Genomic DNA, 19,746 nt, shown 5'->3' with positions numbered 1-19,746 from the left:
TGTACATGTATGCTGACTTGTTGGCTGCTTTTCCCTCATTATCAGGTCCAAAAATATTTTAATACATAACAATTAATTTATTTTTAATTCTAAAAATATTTGTAAGAAATAGTCATATGCAGGCATAATGTACATTTGATGCATTTAAGCACATAAAAAGGAAGAATGATGTCTGACACACCTTCACTTTTTCTCTTGCTGTGGTCCATGTACTCCAGTTCATCCAAGCCATGTAAAACAGCAAAAAACAAAGTTAGGCCTCAATCTGCAGGTAAGATGACGAAACATCATCAAGACACAGTATAAATTCTCTAACCTCCTGCCTTGACAACTTATAGCACAAATTAAACAACTTTTCCCCCATAATAAATGTAATAAATGTGCCATAATAATCATTTGCATTTCTATTTATCTTATGCACTTTGTCACACTCCAGCCAGACTTTGCCTTTTGCGAACACACACACTCACCGAAGTAACAATCAGTATGCCCCCTTAATAGTGAAGATCCATATTTATAAAACTATAAGAGAGCAGTATCTCCCTTAGTAGACATTTGAAACAGCTTGGGAAATGTGACCCCCCTTTTCTGGAGCACCATTCGTCTCCTTCATTACATCATTCCCTCCTTCCATGGAACCCTTTATTGTCTCCCCCTCTACTTAATGTGTTTATGAATGGAGGTGCTTCTCCGAAATAACATCTGTCAGTTAAAAGCAGTGATGGGCTCTGGGAAAAGCGAAAGAAAAGAACAAAAATTAGAAGAGAATAGAGAAGAGATGCAATATTGTGATTGATTACAGTTTCATTGTAACTGTACGTACTGTATCTTAAGTTACTTATGACTCCTTTGAAATTCTGTCAGTCATGTTATCAGTAAATCGGAAATATGTTCCCAAATGTCTTCTGCTTTCTACTAATGTGTATTTGCTGTTACACTGTTTGATAGTACTTACACTTGAGCCAATTCCTTGTGGACAAAGTTGTACTTTACTTAATGCCATGAACACTTTAATCTCTTGCAAAGATATAAATTGGCACATTTTGTTTTACAACAGGTGACAGCGCACCCGTTCTCCGCCAGACCTGATGCGGTGTCGTGCACGGTCAAACATCTTAAAAAAGCGCGGAATAAAGACCTCCTTCCGGCTACTTCCGGTATCCCAGTTCAGCGCGTTGTTGTTCGTTGCTTCGGTCAACTTCATGACAGTCGTTCGCCAGTGCGTTTAATGCTATTATGGTTTAATTCTGTCACGAGGCGTTCAGAGTTTGATTAAAAGACAAAAATCGATTTATTCGAACCTTAAATAATGGAAATCCTTAACGTAGAGAGTCGCGAGGCGGGTGAGTTTTATTTAGCTTGTGAGCTAAATGCTAAGAGAGTGAAGCTAGCACAACCAATCCTATTAAAGTTACTCATACACACCACACAACTCGGAACACATTTGGTTATATTATTTTTTAAGAGCGGCCCGGTAAAAAAACACAATTTTGTTCTTTAACATTATTCGAACTGTATTATTGAAGAATATTTCTAAAAAGTGTCCATGATGAATAATGACAGAATACATTTATAATCTAGTTAGATTCAAGCTCTATTGACATTATTCATTAAAACAAGATTTAATTTGCTTTGTGATTAATATTTAAGAGTAGTTAAAAGTTATATTTACTGTACTATAAAGACTGTCTCTTTACTGTACTATAAAGTTATCTTTCTCTGTACTATATTATTATTATTGAGCCATGTAGATGTTGTACCCCACCTGTTACAGATTAACTTGCTTAGAATGAACTATAAGTCTGATTTCTTCAAGTGTTGTTAAAAAAATTGTTACACATAAATTGATGTAAATGCATTCAAATTCAATTCTTTAAAACAAGAATTTGATTTTTAAATCAAACAACAATTAAATGCATCATAATAACTTCAAACTTATCAGACTCGTCATTACTATCAGAATTATTAAGATCTTTTGATATTATACTCTGATATTTATCTGCACTGTCTTTATTTCCCCCAAGCTCTCCCTCTCTCTGCACTGCGTCTGGTTGTGCCGCCTCTTCGGCTGATGTCAGCGTTTCTATGGCAGGTGGTTCAGCGTCGCAATGTGACACAGTACGGGAAGCTGGAGCAATTTGTGGTGCTGGTGACCGAGACCGTGCCAGACATCATGAATCTAAGTCTGGTTAATAAACTGATCTTTCACCTGCGGAAAAAGGTAGTCATAATTCAGCTAAATATTTAATATACTTTAAAAAAAATATTGTACAGTCTGAGACAAGTAACAAGGGATTTTTTTCTTTTAGGTGATATTGGAGCTTTGTCTAAAAGATCAAATGCCAGATCTGTGGATCATTCAAGCTCATCTGGATTCTCTTCGAAATCTCACACATAAAGTAATTCATGTTGCTTTTGTAATTGCACTAACCATATACAGAAATTCTGTTTTAGCAAGTTATCAGTGTCTTGTTTTTTTGCTTTCAATTTGTTCCAGTGTAAAGATGTGGAAAGTGAGATCATCAATAACAAATTTATCAGAATGGTGCACAACATTTTAGAGGATGCAGAAAAGAAAGAGAATTTCATCCAGGTTAGATTTGTTCACCTCTTTCTTGTCTTTTAGTGCATCTTTCCTCTTCACATTTCTGTGAGGTGAATGAATAAAGCAAGCATGAAAATGTTTTTCCATGTTTCACCCCTGTCTCTTTGTCTTCAGCATGTCTTCCCTGTAGAATATGGATCCGGATTTGATGCAGTATTACAGAGCCTTGCATGGGAGTTCCTGTCTCGAGTGGAAGATCTGCTGCCGGTGCCCAACCTGAAAGAGGTGTGTCCTCGATGAAAGATTGAAGAAAATGGTCCATCTACAATAATAAACCAAACATTTTAAAATGAAAGGTAAATCTGATTTGAAATCTGATGTCGACTTTCTCAGACAGCATCGCGGCTTTGCGGCGGTCTCTCGATGATGGAGGAGATTGTGCAGCCACTCTCAGATCCAGCTGAGATCAAGGATGTTCTCCAGCATTTCAAAACCAAAAGACTGCACACAAGAAACAATGAGCAATCTCAAAGAGTTATCAGTGAAAGTGAGCTTTACTGTTGCTACTGAACCATATTTGTTTGCATCTGTTGAATAACTAAAACACAGTGAGACATTTAATTTATATTTAATTCATATGACACTTTTAAAACATATCTGGGTCATATTTCGCCCTAAAATTGAAGAAAAAAAGAAGAAAAAAACACCTTATTCTGAAAATAAGCTTAATTTGATGATTGTGTTTTTTTTATATATACATTTATTTATTAATAAAAAAAGATTATTTGTTAGGACCCTTGAGGTTTTTTTTTATTTATTTTTTTGCATTGAGACATTATTTTAAGACAGTAAGGCTAATTGTAATTTCTAATATTTATTATTTTGGGGTGAAATGTGACATTATGATATGGTTTTAGTCAACTATAATAAGATGTTAAGATATCTAAGTATTTTTCTAAGGGTTTTTTTCTCTTTTGGTCTGTACAGTGTCCATTCCTTCTACAGCTGAAGTAGTTTGTTTGCCTCATCCAATCGCACAAGAAACTGTCTCACCTACCATTACCATTGAACGTGAGGAAACTTTGCCCCCCACCTCCATTGCACAAGAGACAATTATCATTGAATCAGAAGGCACAGAGAACCAATCACAAACAGAATCTGATCATGCGGCCATCGCCATAATGAGCCCTTCTCAGAGTTACACAGAAGAGGCTGAGCCTTTAGCGGACAGCGAGGATTTCACAGCAATAGCTGCCACTGAAGAAGCAGAGGAAGGCTTACAACAAGAAGAGGTACTTTGTGAAGAGAAAGACTCGGGCGTCTGTGAAGTCCAGCAGATCTACCTGACCACAGACGGCTCCACCGTGGTGGTGTCAGAGTTTGAGAACGAGGGAGAGGAGGCGACTCAACTGCAGTTTCTAGAGCAATCAGAGATGGTGGAAACGTCTGGTGTGAGGCAAGTCAGTTTAGAGCAGTGGATCTCAGAATTAACTGGAAAGGGCATCTCTCTACCAGTTTTGCCTCCAACTCCTGTTGAAATTGTGAGGGAGGAGACTGTCTACGTTCCTGTCATAGAAAGACCACCGTCTGTGAAGTCTATCATCCACAGAAAGAGCAGTCCGCCTCGAGCCGCAGTTTCCAAAAAGGCAGCGGCCACTCCTTCTGAGTCCCAGACAATGCAGGAGGAGAAAAGACACAGCTGTCCCGAGTGTCACAAAGAGTTCCGCTTCGAATGCCTGCTGAGGAATCACATGCGTACTCACACGGGCGAGCGGCCGTTCCAGTGTTCAGACTGCGGAAAAAGCTTCAGGTGCCTCAGCTTCTTGACGAATCACATCAAAACGCACTCGTTCGCCAGACCTTTCAAATGCATACAGTGTGTCAAGACCTTTCGCAAGAAAGCAGACCTCATCAAGCACATCCGTGTGCACACTGGTGAGAAACCGTACAAGTGCACCATCTGTGGCAAAAGCTTCTCTCAAGGCTCATACTTGAAGATTCACCGCGAATGCCACACCTCGGAGAACCTGCACCAGTGTCCTCACTGCGACAAGAGTTTCCCAACGGCATTTAAGCTGTCCATTCACGTCCGCTACCATTCCATGGAGCGCTCGTATCAGTGTAATCAATGCGGGAAGAGCTTCATCTATGCCAGCCTCCTTCGAAGACACAAAGGTTATCATGCAGGTGAGCGCCAGCATCTGTGCTCCATCTGCGGCAAGTCCTTTGTCTACATGTTCGACTTGAAAAAACACCAGCGCAACCATGAGAGACCGCGGATCAAGATCCCGTGCACCCTTTGTAACAAGACGTTTGCGGGACCTGAGATGCTGAGGTGCCACCTGCGCATACACACTGGAGAACGTCCATTCCGCTGTAAGATCTGTGGAAAAGCATTCTCTCAGATTGGGAACATGAAGAGACATGAGCGCGTGCACACGGGCGAGAGGCCGTTCACCTGTGAAAGGTGCGGGAAGACGTACAAGCACTCGTCTCACCTGAAGAACCACATGCTCAGCCACACGGGCGAGCGGCCGTGGCAGTGCTCTCATTGCGGGAAGAGCTTCAAGTTTGCTGGGCCTCTTAAGAAACATGAGAGAACTCACTTGGGTGAACGAGGAAATCGTAGAAGGAGCTACGACCAAACACGTAGCCGCATGAAACCAGAACACAAAAGCCCTTAATTGAATGTAGGGATCTTGCGGCTTAACAATGATCAGCTGACACATGATTAACTAGTCATTACTTTAAAAGGTAATATAATTTTGTTTTCCAAACCATGCTTTATGCAACTCATAATTGAAACTGCACACAGAAATACTTTATAAATTCATACTTTACATAGTTTGTGGTATTTAAAGGAATAGTTCACCAGAAATTGAAAGTTTGCTGAAAATTTACCCTCAGGCCATCCATGATGTTGATATTGTAGAAATTTGGAACAGATTTAGAGAAATTTGCTCACCAATGGATCCTCTGCAGTGAATGGGTGCTATCAGAATGAGAGTCCAAACAGCTGATAAAAACATCATAATAATCCGCAAGTAATCCACACCATGACCACTCCAGTTTGAAGTTGAAAAGTTCTTGATGGAATTGTTTGTTACACAGCTTTTTGCTTCACAAGACATTAATTGAAGGGCTGGAGTGGTGTGGATTATTGTGATGTTTTTATCAGCTGTTTGGACTCTCATTCTGATAGCACCCATTCACTGCAGAGGATCCATTGGTGATCAAGTGATGTAATGCTAAATTTCTCCAAACTGGTTCCAATGAAAAAAACACTACATATACATCGTGGATGGTCTGAGGGTGAGTACATTTTCAGCCAAGTTTCATTTTTGGATGAACTACTCCTTAAATTCTTCTGAGTTCTTCAATCCAGAAGGCTTGTTGTCATAGTCATTGTGATATCTCAATCATGCTGGACAAGTCATTTCAACAAACAAACCAGTAAATAATCTGTTTATTACACAGTAAAATGCCTAAGGACAAAAGCAATGTGAGATTTAAACCACTCAAAAAAAAAAAACTATAATTTTATTGGTTGTCCACTTCAAAAACCTAGAAGCATATTGGATAAACTCACTGTAACATCAATACTGTCCACTTTTCCACCATCAGTGAATAATGCTGTATGTTTTTGTACACAAAATTCCTGTACCAATTCTTACTGGATGTAAAATTCATCCGTTATTTGGCTCATGCCAATACAAATTGGATACTCTTAAAAAGAGATTGAGATTTGAGCAGTGAGCTTTGGCATCATCCTGTGTAACAGTAACTTTTGTATAATGTATGTATTAAATTTAGTTAAATCTAGCAAATATACTTTAAAAGTTAATGCTTTTGTACAAAATGGAAATTATTTCAGTGTTTTTCCCCATGTAGCACAAATGTGTTTCTTTTTATGATACAAATATACAATATAAATACATTTTCTGGAAGATAATTTTTTTCTGCACTAGGAAGAAAAAGATTGACTAAATTCCCTCCAGTTTTTCTATTATGTTCTAAAATGATTTTTTTGTTACAATGAAAGAGCTTTGCTACAAGTTCAGACTTGGTTCTTCTATTTCCCGTTACTAGAGTCAGTTTGAGGTTGTAAGGACCTTGTATTGTTCAGTAGACCACTGGCTTCAGTTCTCATCTTACTACGCAAATCCATCCCACTCACAAGCTGCCAAGCAGTGGAGACAAATTTAAGTTCAGTGTTAAAATTTACCCTTTAAAAACATGATCAACTGAGACCACATGAGAACAGAACCATTAGGCAAATATCTTTCAGATGTACAGAAGAGCATAATACAGACAAGCATAATACAGTGCCAGTGTGCTGTATTTTGTGCACAGAGAACCTGCACAAATAAGGTTCTGTATTTCTGTTGCTTGGTAGTGGAAGTGTTGGATTTTTCAGCGACAAGTTCATGCTTGGAATTCAGCTGATTAAAGGTTTGTGTGTGTCACCATCCTCCACAGTCCACATGACAGAAAGTACCTCAGTCAGATCTGGTTTATATTCCTCAGCCCAGACATCAGGGAGAATATGGTTCTCGCCCCTCCAGACTAGTGTTGTATAGTCAGACTGAAAAAGTGCAGTAGCAAAATATGGCTGATTACCAACAAGTGTTTTTTTTTTTCTTCAAACACATATTTACTAGTAAATTTGCATTAACATTTGACATTAAAAGGTGAAGTCTGTACATTTTATACATGTTATAATAAAATCTCCTTAATCTCCATTTGTATTTTGATGCCCCCATCATATGTGCACATTATTTTCGCTGTACTTTTTAGTGGAAATTACACTTTTACAATCGGAAATTAGAAACATTTTCACAGTTCAGATTCAACTGAGCTCTGCTTTTGCAGACCTGTTAGGGTTTTTTCTCCCAACTGCCTCTAGCTCCTGAGCCGTGGTGGTTTCGGCGTCATCTAGAGGGTATTTCTCAAATATTTTATTTAGCTGTTTGAAGAACTTCCACTCCACCTGCTCCCCTTCATTTCTATGGGTTGTGATGACAAAATATATTTAATTTTAAGATTTAAATACTCCACTTTTGAAGTCAACATTGTTGTATCTACCTGTAATTTTCAAGGCACTGGCGGTAACTGGCCTTCAGTCTTTTGATCCTGGAGCGACACTGTTCGTCTGTTCTGCTGTAGCCCTTCTCAGCCATGACCAGTGCGATCTGCTGGAATACAGGTTTGCGTTTGACGCAGCCTTTCAGCCTCTCCTGGATGGCATCGCTCCCCCAGATGGATATAAGAGTGTGTGTCTCACTGTCACCCCATGCCAGCTTTGGTCCGTCCGAGGTGAGAGGTTTGGAGAGAGCAAGGGAGTCTGGGCATGCAAACACATTTCACAAGTACAAATGCATCAACTGTAAAACTTTACAAATTATATTCAAGCATTTTCATATCGTGAAGAACTAATCTAAATTATAAAGGGTGACTATATTTAAAAAAAAGAAAACTAAGTAATTTAAATTGAGATTGATACCTGAATCAGAATCCGTTATGGATTCCAGTTCACTGATGTCCTGGCCTTCAGATGTTCTGTCCTTTAAAATAATCCGTTCCAGCTGATCATAGAATTTACACTCCTCCTTGCTGAAAAACACATTAAAAAGTGGAAATAGAATTCAAAATATAATACATTTATGCTCATAATAGCATGCTACCATACTATATTACATATTATACATATACATCACATTTTAATGTTTTGAAACGTTGAATATGCTCACTGAGGCTGCATTTAATTAAAAATACATTAAAAAAAAAAGTAATATTGTGAAATATAACAATTTAAAAGAATAGTCAAAGCTTTGGGGTAAGATAGATTAAGAAAGAAAAATACTTATATTCAGCAAGGACAAATTAAGACTTTTATGTTACAAAAAAATTATATTTCAAACAAATGCTATTATAAATTTTACATTCATTATAGGATTCTAAAAAAAAAACGTGTCATGATTTCCACAAAAAATATTAAGCAACACAGCTGATAATAATAAGAAATGTTTCTTCAGCAGCATATTAGAATGATTCTGAAGGATCATATGACACTGAAGACAGGAGTAATGATGTAGAAAATTCAGCTTTGCCATCACAAGAATAAATTCGATTTTAAAATATATTAATATAGGAAACAGTTATTAAAATTGCAATAATATTCCAAAATATTACTGTATTTTTATTCAAATAAATGCAGCTTTCTTGAACAGCTTTCTTTTAATTTATTTAAAGAAGTCTCTTATGTCTTAAATCTTAATTATTCCAAAATTTTGACCTGTAGTGTATGCTGTGCAGTACACAATTATTGCATTCGGAAAATAACATTTAAGAACTAGTCATCAATGCAATAATCTTTAACATGTAACCAGTACTAAAGCCTGCTGAGTTTGGTTCTCACTCACCCATCATAGTAAAACTGGGACTTGAGTCTCTTCACACGAGAATGGCACTGCACGCCTGTTCGGTTGAAACCCAGTGCCATCATTCTCTTTGAAATATATCTGTATATGTGCCTGTTTTTCGGGCAGGACATGAGGCTGTGCTGCACACGGTCATCACCCCAGATGTCCAGCAGGGCCTGCGTCTCCCGGTCTGACCAGGTCATCTTCCTGCCGGACTCAGATACGGCTACCATGGCTGCCTGCTGGTATTCTGAGGGAGAACAAATGGATGAAAACAAAAACACTGAATACAGTAATGATGATCAGTAACTGTAATGATAAGAAAGTCTGAAGTAAAATGTCTAAAAGAGACCTTATTGTTGTAAATTGAAAAAAAAAATTCTAATGTGTTATTTTGGGGTGAAATGTGACCTGTGAGATCCACCCTAAACAAAATGAAGTAATGAATGAATTAATTTCAAAGTCACAAACCTGCATCTTGATCATCTTCATCATAGACATCCATGGAAAAGGCCTCATCACCCAGAACCTGCTCCAGTTTATCATAGTACTTGCAATCTACTTTCTCTATGCCACATCTAGATGAGAACAATATAGAGGAAATTATTAAACAAAGTGGATGAAAAGTTAAAGCCAGTGTCAGCAAGCAAAAATAAACTCACTTTTTCCTTTCATAACACTGGCGGAAATTCTTTGTCAGGTTCTTGATCTTCCATCTGCATTGCTCTGGTGTTTTGAAGAATGCCTGATTGTTCAGTTTCTCTGCTATATCAGTAAACACGTGGATGTTATGGACGGATCCTCTCAGGGCTTCCTGCACCTCATTTTCTGCCCAAACATCTATTAGAGCTACAGTTTCAGAGTCTGACCAGGATGTTGTCTGGTCTACACTGTTGCAGGTGTCCTGAGATTCTGACAGAAGGAAAGACTTTATTTTTACTGGTGTATCAAAAACAGGCATTACTACAATTTATAGAATCATTTTGGGCTGAATTTTTGGCAAAACACAAATATACTGTAATATATAACCCTTATTTCATATACTATGATATAAAATTAAAACAGATTTGGAGAAATTTAGCATTCCATCACTTGCTCACCAATGGATCCTCTGCAGTGAATGGGTGCCGTCAGAATGAGAGTCCAAACAGCTGATAAAAACATCACAATAATCCACACCACTCCATGGAGTTGTTTCTTACAAACACACAGCTTTTCACTTCACATGGCATTAACTGATGGACTGGAGTGGTGTGGATTACTTGTGGATTATTGTGATGTTTATATCAGATGTTTGGCCTCTCATTCTGACGGCACCCATTCACTGCAGAGGATCCATTGGTGAGCAAGTGATGGAATGCTACATTTCTCCAAATCTGTTCCAATAAACATACTCATCAACATCTTGGATGGCCTGCAGGTTAGTAAAGTAAAGAATACACATTTCAGATCTTGCACACTATAACTAGATGTTTAATAAAAGTACCTGATTTGATGCCTTTGTTGGATTCGTTCTCTCCTGACCCTTTAGAAGAAGCATTCCTTTGAAAAATGTCTTCCATCAGATCATAGAACTTGAATTCTACACGTTCAGCTTCAGGTGAACTGCACAGAAAAAACACACACTGAAATTATATTTAGTGCTTAGGCCATATTTATAAATAATGTGCTAATGTGATGGCACTCTTATTTTAAGCTGTATAACATAAACCCCTTTGGAATATCTTCACTGACCTCATGCTGTCCCTGCACTGCCTGTAGCTGATTTTGAGTCGTTTGATTCTGGTGTGGCATTGCTCAGCGGAGCGCAGGTATCCATGGGCATTCAGTTTCTCAGAGATCTCTGAGTAGATGTGGCCATTGTGAGGGCAACGTTGAAGGTTCTGCTGGACTTGTTCATTGCCCCATAACTGGAGGAGAATCAGTGTCTCGGCATCGGACCAGGCGACCTTCTTTCTATCGTCCATGCAGTTCATTGCTGTTTCTATGTTGGGTGATGACAGGCGGACATGACACAGTGACCCCAAAAAGTATTAGACACTTAAAAATGTATGAATCCCCATTCATGATAAATGAAATGGCTAGAAGATCAATTTATGCAGCGTGTCATTTAAAATGGTTTGGGGTCGGTAAGATTTAAAAAAATGTTTTTGAAAGAAGCGTTTTTGATCAAATATACAGTAAAAACAGTGAAATATTATTACAATTTAAAATAACTGTTTTCTATTGTAATATATTTTAAGATGTAATTTATTCCTGTGATGCAAAGCTGAATTTTCAGCATTATTACTCCAGTCTTCAGCGTCACATGATCCTTCAGAAATCATTCTTATATGCTGATTTGCTGCTCAAGAAACATTTCTTATTATTAGCAGTGCTAAAAACGGTTGTGCTGCTTACTACTTTGTGTAGTAGAAAATATGACTGTTTTTCAGGATTTTTGATTAATAGAAAGTCCAAAAGAACAGCATTTATTTGACATCTTTGGTAACATTGTAAATTTATTTACTGTCACTTTTGATTTGATGCATCCTTACGTATTAAAATAATTACTTTAAAAAAATCATACTGACCCCAAACTTTTGAACAGTAGACTTACACAATACAATATTTACAAAGATGACAGGAACAAACCTATTTCCTGGTACTTGTACACCTGAAATTCAATGTCCATTGACTCCTCCTCTTTGATCTGTGATGAGCATGGCTCTTCATTAGCCACAATTCTCTCCATCTGTTTATAGAATTTAAATTCAACTGTCTCTTTGCCTTCAATGCTGCAAAAAGAGTCAAGAACAGCACTTTCAGTTATTTAAAATAAAACAACTGCATTGAATTATATTCACTAGTTTCTCATGTCAGATGGGGTTTTTTTTGACAATGATGTTGAACAGCGCTCACTGTTTACTCTCGTAAGACTGTTTGAAGCACAGCTTCAGTCTTTTGACTCGACTCTGACACTGCTCTGCTGTTCGGATGTAGCCGTGAGCAGCCATCTTTTTTGAGATCATGGCAAAGATGTGTCCATTCTGGAGAACCCCTCTCAACTCTCGCTGGGTTTTGTCCTCTCCCCAGATCCTGATGAGGGTTTGCGTTTCCTGGTCTGTCCATGGGATATTCCTGGTGTCTTGAGAGGGTGTAAATGAAAATTTGGTTAACAACATATTAAAATAGTTAATTAGACAGAATTAGAACTTAAATAGTTCATAGCATATGTCCAAAAATTCTGAGTACCCTCTAGTCCGACATGACCAAAAACATCCCAATCAGTGTCATCTTCTGCCTGCTGTCCTGAGGACTCTTCTGGAATGCTGACATCAGTAACAGTGTCTTCCTGGTCTGTAGATTCTTTACGGCACAGAATTTTCTCCAGCACATTATAGAACTTCCATTCCAGTTTCTCTCCTTTCATACTGCCAAAAAACACACGTTCATTTCACTTGCAATCATAGGAAGAAAAAAAACTGTTTTATCAACAACAACAAAAAAAATCAGTTTCACGTTTCAAAGATTCTGTTCAAATGTTTAACTATATGAAAATATAGTTAAAAAAGTAATATTATGAAACAATTTCTATTTTAATTTATTTTTAAAAATGCCTGTGATGCAAAGCTGAATTTTCAGCATCATTACTCCAGTCTTCAGTCACATGATCCTTCAGAAATCAGTCTAATATGCTGATTTGCTGCTCAAGAAACATTTCTTATTATCAGTGTTGAAAATAGTTGTGCTGCTTAATATTTTTAGTGGAAACTGATACATTTTTAAAATATTTTTTTAAGAATAGAAAGTTCAAAAGAACAGCATTTTATTTTTAAAATGTAACATTATTTTTTTTAGTCCTAACTGTCGTTTTTGACCATTTAAGGCATTGTTGCTGAATACAATTTTTAATTTCTTAAAAAAAAAAATCTCACTAATTTACCTTTTAAACTTAGTAAATGTCATGTTAATGTCTTGTGTAAAAAGATGGATCCTTTTTTAACTATACAGAAAGTTATTTGGCCCTAAAAGTTTTTCTTTAAAGTCAACATTAAATGACTTTCACAGTAATAACGATAAAAATATAATGAACTATTCATTATGAAAGTCTATTTCATGTTGACTGCAAATGCATTTATAAATGAACTCACATGTTTTCATGGCACTGTCGAAAGCTCATTTTCAAGCGTTTTATCCTGGTGTGACACTGCTCTGCAGTTCTGGTAAAGCCTCTCTCGAACATCTTCTTCGAGATGAGGTTGAATATGTGTCGATTGCGGGCGCAGTCTTTTAGACTCCGTTGGACGCTGTCTTTCCCCCATATGTCAATGAGGCTGAATGTTTCTTCCTCTGACCAAGGGACTTTTGAAGCGTCAGAGGTCTGGTAGGAAGACTCTTCTGAGTAAATGAAGCAGAAAAGAGTTTAAATCTGCTTGGTTGCTTATATTAAAGTAATTCACCAAAATAAATATTTCGAATCATTTCGAAGAACTGACCTGTGTATGCACCCAAATGATTGATAAATGTGAACTCTCTGGACACGTCTGTGCTGTCGTCTCTTTTCTTTTTAGAGGACTTTTTAGAGTGTTTTTTGGTTTGTGTCTGATTCAGCTCTTCACCAAGAAAGCTGTCAATGTTCTTCTTTTCTCTATATCCGGCACCTGTGATTGGCCAATTCTGATCATCCTCCTCCTCTTCATCCTCTCTCTCCTCTGTCTCTACTTTGAATTTTCTCTTTTTAGCCGCCCAGCAGGACGTATCAGGATCAGACAAGGTTTTAGAAGTGTGGCAATCATCTTTGTCTTGACCATCTACATTGGCCCCTGATTCAGACGGGTCGCCGGATTCTGTGTGATCGCTGGAAATGACGACTCGAACCAGCGGAGGGAGAGACTGAGATGAAAATGTACAGCTGTTATGAGCAGAGTGAAGAGACTCTACAACAGAGAAAGACAAAAAGACAAATAAAAGACCATCCTTACAAACACTTGTCGGGTGCTTGTGGAGAAAGTAATTAAGTGAAGGTGTTTTGTGTAGCGTAATGTTATTTGCTGCTAGATTAATTAAGAAAATGTTCATTACGTGTACATTTTTGCCATATTATTTGCATTTTGTAATGTTCACTTATGTTGCATATTTAAAGTTTTTGTGATTACCATTTTGCTGAAGAGTAGTTAAGTTGTGGTTAAGTGGTTATATGATGACAGCTAGAAAGTGTTATTACAGATTACAGTCTGGTATTTTGGTGCAGATGCAACAGTTTAAAGTTGAAATCAGCATAATAATGGATTTGTTACTTATAAGCATGTAGATTTTCACTTCACAAGACATTACTTGCTTTGATTACTAGTAGGTTATTGTGATGTTTTTATCAGCTGTTTGAACACTCAATCTGATGGCACCCATTTACTGCAGAGATGTTACATTTCTACAAATCTGTTCCAATGAAGAAACAAACTCATCTTTATCCTGAATGTCCTGAGAGTGAGCACATTTTAAGCAAATTTTCATTTTTGGGTGAACTATTGCTTTCAGACTTCCCAAATGGTTATCCTTAGTGAAACTATCCCTTTGTAATTCGGGTTTCGTTTGTGAAGCTGTTCTTTTGTCATTCTGATTGCATAAGCCAGCTGGCTCACACCTTCACAAACACAGATGCAACTAAATGAGAGAGTCAAAACTGCATCTTGTATTTACACAACATAGAAGCATCTGCTATATCCTTTCACGTGTATATGGCATAATTGAATGTAATAACTTATACCATTGTCCTGAAGACTTCCATTAGCTCTGTGATGTTCAAGCAGGGTCTTCATCTGCTTTGGGACAAAAACTGATTGAAGACATTCCTCCAGAAGAGACGGGCAGGTCGAGAGCCAAGAGACCGTCTGAGGAACAAAACCAGACCAACTGTAACAGAAATAACACAGTAACTGTGTTCAGTTCTTTTTACATTTTATGTTTATTGATGTACCTGTGAAAGGTCTGGGACTGACATCATCCGATCAAACTGCAAGAGGAAGGCTTCCATAAGTGTCTGTAAGTTTTTGTCAAACTTGGGGCCATATTCCTCTGGGAAAATGTTCTGTTAATTACACAGGTTTTGTAATTAATGCATATGAATGCAATTCATTTCATGGCAAAGAAACAAAAACAGAAAGCGTTGTGAGCATGTTTATTTGTTTGTAACCTGAAAGAAATGCTCTCTCTCTTCAGGGTTGCTACTAAGGGTCCGAATGAGGTCTAAGAAACAGGCCTCAGATTCCTCCATGTCTTCATGAACCACCTGTAATGTATAAAGTCTATTAAAAACATCTATAAGTTTTAATTTAAGTGCAAGCGTGATTTTTCAACAACCTCCAAATGGGGTTCTAAGCATGATTTGACACGAGGAGCATAGATTCGATCCAGGTAAGGCTGAATGTCTTCCAGGTTGACCTGACGTTTACCACGACACAACTCTAGAAGACGCTGTGAAAAATAAGAGATACAGTACTGTAACCAATGCTCTCTTTGAAAGCCCAAACTTTTTCATGGTGGTTTGTTACCCTTGCTCTTAATCCAAGTATCAGCTGGGTTCTTTGATTGTAATTCAGAAGCTCTGGCATACTCTCTGTCACCATGGTTACAAACTCCTCCAGCATCTCATAGTGCTTCACCTGTCTCTGTTCAGTCACCTGCCACATGGCTGCACACAGTAACCTCAAAGGTGGAATGATGAAACTCATCAATGAAAGAGGGTCTGATATAAAAACAAGACAAATAGGAAACAAATGCAATGAGAGGCAGCATATGCATGCATGTTATTAATCAGCTTTGACTTTATATTAGGCATTTAAATTAGGATATCTTGTTTTGTGTTTTGAAAATCCTTAGAAATTAAATGAATCCAAATGCATTTAAAACCCTACGCTTTTATCTAAAAGGAAGTTGCGTGATAATCATGAAAATGACTGAATTCATTACATTGCTTTCACTTTAACATGCTGATTTGGTGTGTTGTATTTTTAGGAAAATGGAAAAACAGACAGGAAAAAAATTACTCACCTTCGATTTTCTTGGTCCAAAGCGCTTCCATTGTTTACAACTTCAATCAAGTTTAAACAATCTCGAAATTAATACTTTCAACAGCTGTGTATCATAATTCAGATGAAAGCCGCTATACTTTTTAATTTCGATGCGCTTTCCACCTGACCATTTCGTTCGTTTCAAAACACTGGATTGAACGACACGGATTCCGGTCTAATCCGCTTTAGTCTGGTCTACAGTGTAATCCGAGTTCTCCCTCTGGTGGTGCAAAACCACATTATACTAGTTTTGCGAGACCATCTCACAAACCCAGCTCCCAAACCATTATTTCCTTTCGCTGTTGTTTTGTTTGCGTCTTACTGTTAATGTGGTTTAATCTAGACTGGTCTGGGGCATGGGGTCCAGAAACATTATGGATTTATGTTCATATTTTATAAATTGATCAAATTGAGGCGACTTTTATTATGAAGGATGTGGCCGTGGATTTAGCTCATGAATATTTAATTTAGTCAAACCAACTTTGCTTTGGTGACCTATCGGGAGTTTCGATCACGTGTCCTTATTAATATTCATAAGCCACCATACCACCGGCTGCCATTGGCGAACGTTACGTAATTGACGTTCAGGAGTCTTCGCCATTTTCGCACTTCTTATGAGCAGTTTGGACTACAGTATCAAATTTGTAGGCCTACGTGTTGTTACAAACGAAACTATTTTCACCTTCTTTTAAAATATAGACTCATGACTGTTTAATATATGCATAAATACATTGTAATCAGCTTCTTTTTCATTTGTACAGTAACAACCGAAGAAAAGTATAATACTTAAAACATGTTTGTTACTTAGAGTTATATGGTGTAACTTCAAAATGAAAATAAGACCAGAGACTAATTCTTTGTTTATAAACTACTTTATTTCAAAATCTGAAAAATGGCTACAGACACACACTCTGGGGGGAAAAAAACAGCACATAAGCAAAAGCATTGGTCTTTTGAAACTAAGTGGCATATGTAACATTTAACCACCACTAACTTCACTAAGTCGAGAGTAATGTAAAATCCAGAGGTTAAAATAGCACCAAAGACAAAATCCAAAGATCTTTAACTTCATACAAATCAGACACATCATCTATCCTTGCAGATCAAGGTATTTTACAAGCTTCAAAACATTTTGATATAATCAACACTGATAAGTTTGGCAGTGTTTGTCATTTAGACAGTGTTTTAGAGTGTGACAGCGTTTTTTTTTTAAACATTGCAAATATAAAGTGGGATAAGAGCTTGAAATTATGATTTTTAGTGATATTTTAGTGTCAAAATCTGATTTCAGGCGACCAATAACAGCAGAATGAACCAAAATTGCAAAACAATGTGTCAATGAGTCCTTTCAATGCGTGTCTGCATGTGGGCCTGTATTTGGTTTTTAGAAAGGAAATACTATTCTAGGACTAACAGGACTAGATCCTTATGTGTCTGTGCAGATGTATATGAAACTGAAAAGCTTGGGGCCCTGAGAAACCTGATCTACACTGCCAAATACAAGGTAATAGGGCAGTGGTCACTTCCCATGGCTGTGTTTCGGATCTTGCTGTCACACAGACCTGGGAGCAAGGCAGACGACAGCAAAAAGTAGTCCAAACGCCAGCCGACGTTTTTGGCTCGAGCATTCATCATGTAGGTCCAGAAGGTGTAGGCATTGGCTTGTTCTGGATACAGCTCCCGAAAACTGTCAGTAAAACCAGCCTCCAGAAGTTTGGTGAAGCCCTCCCGTTCCTCAGGGGTGAAGCCTGCGTTCTTGCGGTTACCCTTGGGGTTTTTGAGATCAATCTCTTGGTGGGCCACATTCAGATCTCCACACAGCACCAGGGGCTTGCGCTGGTCCAAGCCACTCAGGTAGGCCCGGAAATCCACATCCCAGGTCTTACGGTAGTCGAGTCGCACCAAACCACGACTGGCATTAGGCACATACGCCGTGACCAGGAAGAAAGATGGAAACTCAGCAGTGATAACCCGACCTTCTTTATCATGTTCCTCTTTACCTATATTGAGGCAAAATGAGATTTAAAAGATTGATTTCATAATGAAATCAATAAAGAAATACATGACTATTGCAATACTACTATTGTAGTGTAAAATATAAGTATTTACTACTACTACTAACAACATTAATATTATAATTAAATTATAAAACTTAATAAAGAAATATGACCTTGCAATAAAACTATTGTACTGTAAAATAAAAACAAGTATATAAATACTCCTATTACTACTACTTCTATTAATAATAGTAATTTTAGTATAGTAGGACAAACCTCAAATTAAAATAGCCATCTTAATTTCTGTGTGTTCAAACATAGTGCTTTTATTTTGTTTGCAAACTGCAGGGAGACCTTAAATCAACTTTGCTGACAAAAGATTTATAAACAATTCTGATTACAAATTTGGAAACATGGTTGTTTGCATTGTGTTTTTAAATGCATACTATAAGTGAAGAAATGGAGATTATGCAATTCACATGGGCCATACAATATTGAAATCCTTATAAATATGGGAAAAAAAAGACACTTACCAATACCATAGGTGACATTGAGCGGTTCAGTCTTGCAGAGCATGGCGACTCCGCTGTAACCCTCCTTATCCTCTGATCCAGCCCAGTACTTGTGTGGATACTCAGGCATGTCAGTGATCTCAGATGGCAGGGCTTTCTCAGCACACTTAGTCTCCTGCAGACACAGCACATCTGGATCCTCCTTACGCACCCACTGCAAACAGACAAAAAACAAAGAAATTGAAGAGTCCATACCTCTACCAATCTGATATAGACTCACACAAAAATACTAAATAAAGACACAGAGACTGGCTAGACTGCACAAGGACCACGCAGTACATGCAAAACACAATCAATGTCTTGTATGTTGAATTCTCACATCAAGGCCGTTCTTTCTAACCCACGCGCGCAGACCGTCCACATTCCAGGAGGTGATCTTCATGTTGGATGCACGACCATCCTTACTGGTCATCTTATCTGGAGGATCTTCATACAGAATTGGGGCCTCTGGCTCCTTCCCCTTTTTCTCTTTCTTTGCAGGTTCTGTGATAGAAAACTCCATGTTATCTGATGCACTTTGTGAAGATGCAAACTTTTTTTCTTGAATATAGTATTAAAACTCTGTACCAGCTCCATTGCCAGTCTCCCCCTCGACAGTTTCCTCGTTCTTCTTGGCTCTTTTAGGCATGCTTACAGTTGTTTTAAGACCACACACACGTAAGAAACTGACAGCACACACACGAACACCTACAAGAAAGGACATGCGCAATGGAATGTGTTCAATGCATCGGTCACTGCAAACCTCTCAAAACAAAGGCTGTTAAACTTATATAGCTCGCACACAAGTGATTAAATCACTTACATAAAATGCGTGAACTGCATAAACCAAAATGCATGAGCTTGCAGTATGCTGCAATAAGGAATGAATATACATTAGCCACGTTTGAAAGTTGGCCAAAAGTGCGGCCTGAATGAATGAAACAATAAGAACAAATGGCTCGCGCGCTCTGCGTTTATAATAGACAAATTTATATTGACCGCGCTGAGAACTCTTTAAATATAAATTTGCATTTCATTATATAAAAAAAGCTCTTTCTTACCTAACACTTTAATCGTTAGTTGAGTTTATAATGAAACCTTGATCTGTGCAGAACTATGAACTGCTCTGCACGGAGGGGAAGTCGAAGCTTTCTGCAATGTGCATGAGGCGCATGTTTCCCC

General features: G+C 37.8%; 3 protein-coding genes across 5 annotated transcripts; 1 reads left to right on the top strand and 2 right to left on the bottom strand.

The window, feature by feature from the left end:
* Window positions 1-1,152: 1,152 nt before the first annotated feature.
* LOC107658880 (zinc finger protein 737) lies at window positions 1,153-5,463 on the top strand. Its single transcript, XM_016447577.1, has 7 exons — window positions 1,153-1,343; window positions 2,025-2,221; window positions 2,310-2,399; window positions 2,498-2,593; window positions 2,720-2,830; window positions 2,939-3,092; window positions 3,533-5,463. Exons 1-7 carry the CDS (start codon window positions 1,310-1,312, stop codon window positions 5,227-5,229), a joined length of 2,379 nt encoding a protein of 792 aa, XP_016303063.1. The 5' UTR covers window positions 1,153-1,309; the 3' UTR covers window positions 5,230-5,463.
* Window positions 5,464-6,426: 963 nt separating this feature from the next.
* Window positions 6,427-16,204, bottom strand: LOC107658878 (uncharacterized). 2 transcript variants are annotated; one of them, XM_016447572.1, is made up of 20 exons: window positions 15,997-16,204; window positions 15,498-15,691; window positions 15,307-15,420; window positions 15,140-15,235; window positions 14,924-15,034; window positions 14,714-14,837; window positions 13,446-13,886; window positions 13,101-13,347; window positions 12,202-12,380; window positions 11,869-12,094; window positions 11,602-11,744; window positions 10,702-10,951; window positions 10,454-10,572; window positions 9,630-9,879; window positions 9,439-9,545; window positions 8,968-9,217; window positions 8,049-8,158; window positions 7,631-7,889; window positions 7,420-7,551; window positions 6,427-7,130 (listed from the first exon to the last, which is right to left on the bottom strand). In XM_016447572.1, exons 1-20 carry the CDS (start codon window positions 16,025-16,027, stop codon window positions 7,112-7,114), a joined length of 3,402 nt encoding a protein of 1,133 aa, XP_016303058.1. In that variant the 5' UTR covers window positions 16,028-16,204; the 3' UTR covers window positions 6,427-7,111. The 2 variants fall into 2 exon arrangements, with proteins under 2 accessions (XP_016303058.1, XP_016303059.1); XM_016447573.1 differs by having other exon boundaries at window positions 13,101-13,344.
* A 674-nt stretch (window positions 16,205-16,878) lies between these two features.
* On the bottom strand, window positions 16,879-19,740 carry apex1 (APEX nuclease (multifunctional DNA repair enzyme) 1). Of its 2 annotated transcripts, XM_016447601.1 has the most exons (6): window positions 19,626-19,740; window positions 19,388-19,435; window positions 19,153-19,272; window positions 18,905-19,068; window positions 18,547-18,739; window positions 16,879-18,016 (listed from the first exon to the last, which is right to left on the bottom strand). In XM_016447601.1, the coding sequence occupies exons 2-6, from the start codon at window positions 19,419-19,421 to the stop codon at window positions 17,502-17,504; spliced, it is 1,026 nt and encodes a 341-aa protein (XP_016303087.1). In that variant the 5' UTR covers window positions 19,422-19,435; window positions 19,626-19,740; the 3' UTR covers window positions 16,879-17,501. The 2 variants fall into 2 exon arrangements, with proteins under 2 accessions (XP_016303087.1, XP_016303088.1); XM_016447602.1 differs by lacking the exon at window positions 19,388-19,435.
* Between the last annotated feature and the right edge of the window lie 6 nt (window positions 19,741-19,746).

Source organism: Sinocyclocheilus anshuiensis, unplaced genomic scaffold, assembly GCF_001515605.1.
Source record: "Sinocyclocheilus anshuiensis isolate Anshui unplaced genomic scaffold, SAMN03320099.WGS_v1.1 scaffold283, whole genome shotgun sequence".
NCBI lineage: Eukaryota > Metazoa > Chordata > Actinopteri > Cypriniformes > Cyprinidae > Sinocyclocheilus > Sinocyclocheilus anshuiensis.
This window is presented reverse-complemented; position numbering and strand designations above follow the sequence as displayed.

What these genes read in the sequence shown, in the direction of transcription:
- LOC107658878 (XM_016447572.1), bottom strand. Translation starts at nt 16,027, where the DNA reads ATGGAAGCGCTTTGGACCAAGAAAATCGAAG. An exon ending in CGACAGTGCCATGAAAACAT is followed by an intron (nt 12,381 to 13,100) that starts GTGAGTTCATTT and finishes GTTTTTTGGCAG; the next exon opens with TATGAAAGGAGAGAAACTGG. An exon ending in CAACAAAGGCATCAAATCAG is followed by an intron (nt 9,880 to 10,453) that starts GTACTTTTATTA and finishes TCCTTCTGTCAG; the next exon opens with AATCTCAGGACACCTGCAAC.
- LOC107658880 (XM_016447577.1), top strand. Translation starts at nt 1,310, where the DNA reads ATGGAAATCCTTAACGTAGAGAGTCGCGAGGCGG. An exon ending in TCTTTCACCTGCGGAAAAAG is followed by an intron (nt 2,222 to 2,309) that starts GTAGTCATAATT and finishes TTTTTCTTTTAG; the next exon opens with GTGATATTGGAGCTTTGTCT. An exon ending in AGAAAGAGAATTTCATCCAG is followed by an intron (nt 2,594 to 2,719) that starts GTTAGATTTGTT and finishes CTTTGTCTTCAG; the next exon opens with CATGTCTTCCCTGTAGAATA.
- apex1 (XM_016447601.1), bottom strand. Translation starts at nt 19,421, where the DNA reads ATGCATTTTGGTTTATGCAGTTCACGCATTTTAT. An exon ending in ATGCAGTTCACGCATTTTAT is followed by an intron (nt 19,273 to 19,387) that starts GTAAGTGATTTA and finishes CCTTTCTTGTAG; the next exon opens with GTGTTCGTGTGTGTGCTGTC. An exon ending in GGAGACTGGCAATGGAGCTG is followed by an intron (nt 19,069 to 19,152) that starts GTACAGAGTTTT and finishes TTTCTATCACAG; the next exon opens with AACCTGCAAAGAAAGAGAAA.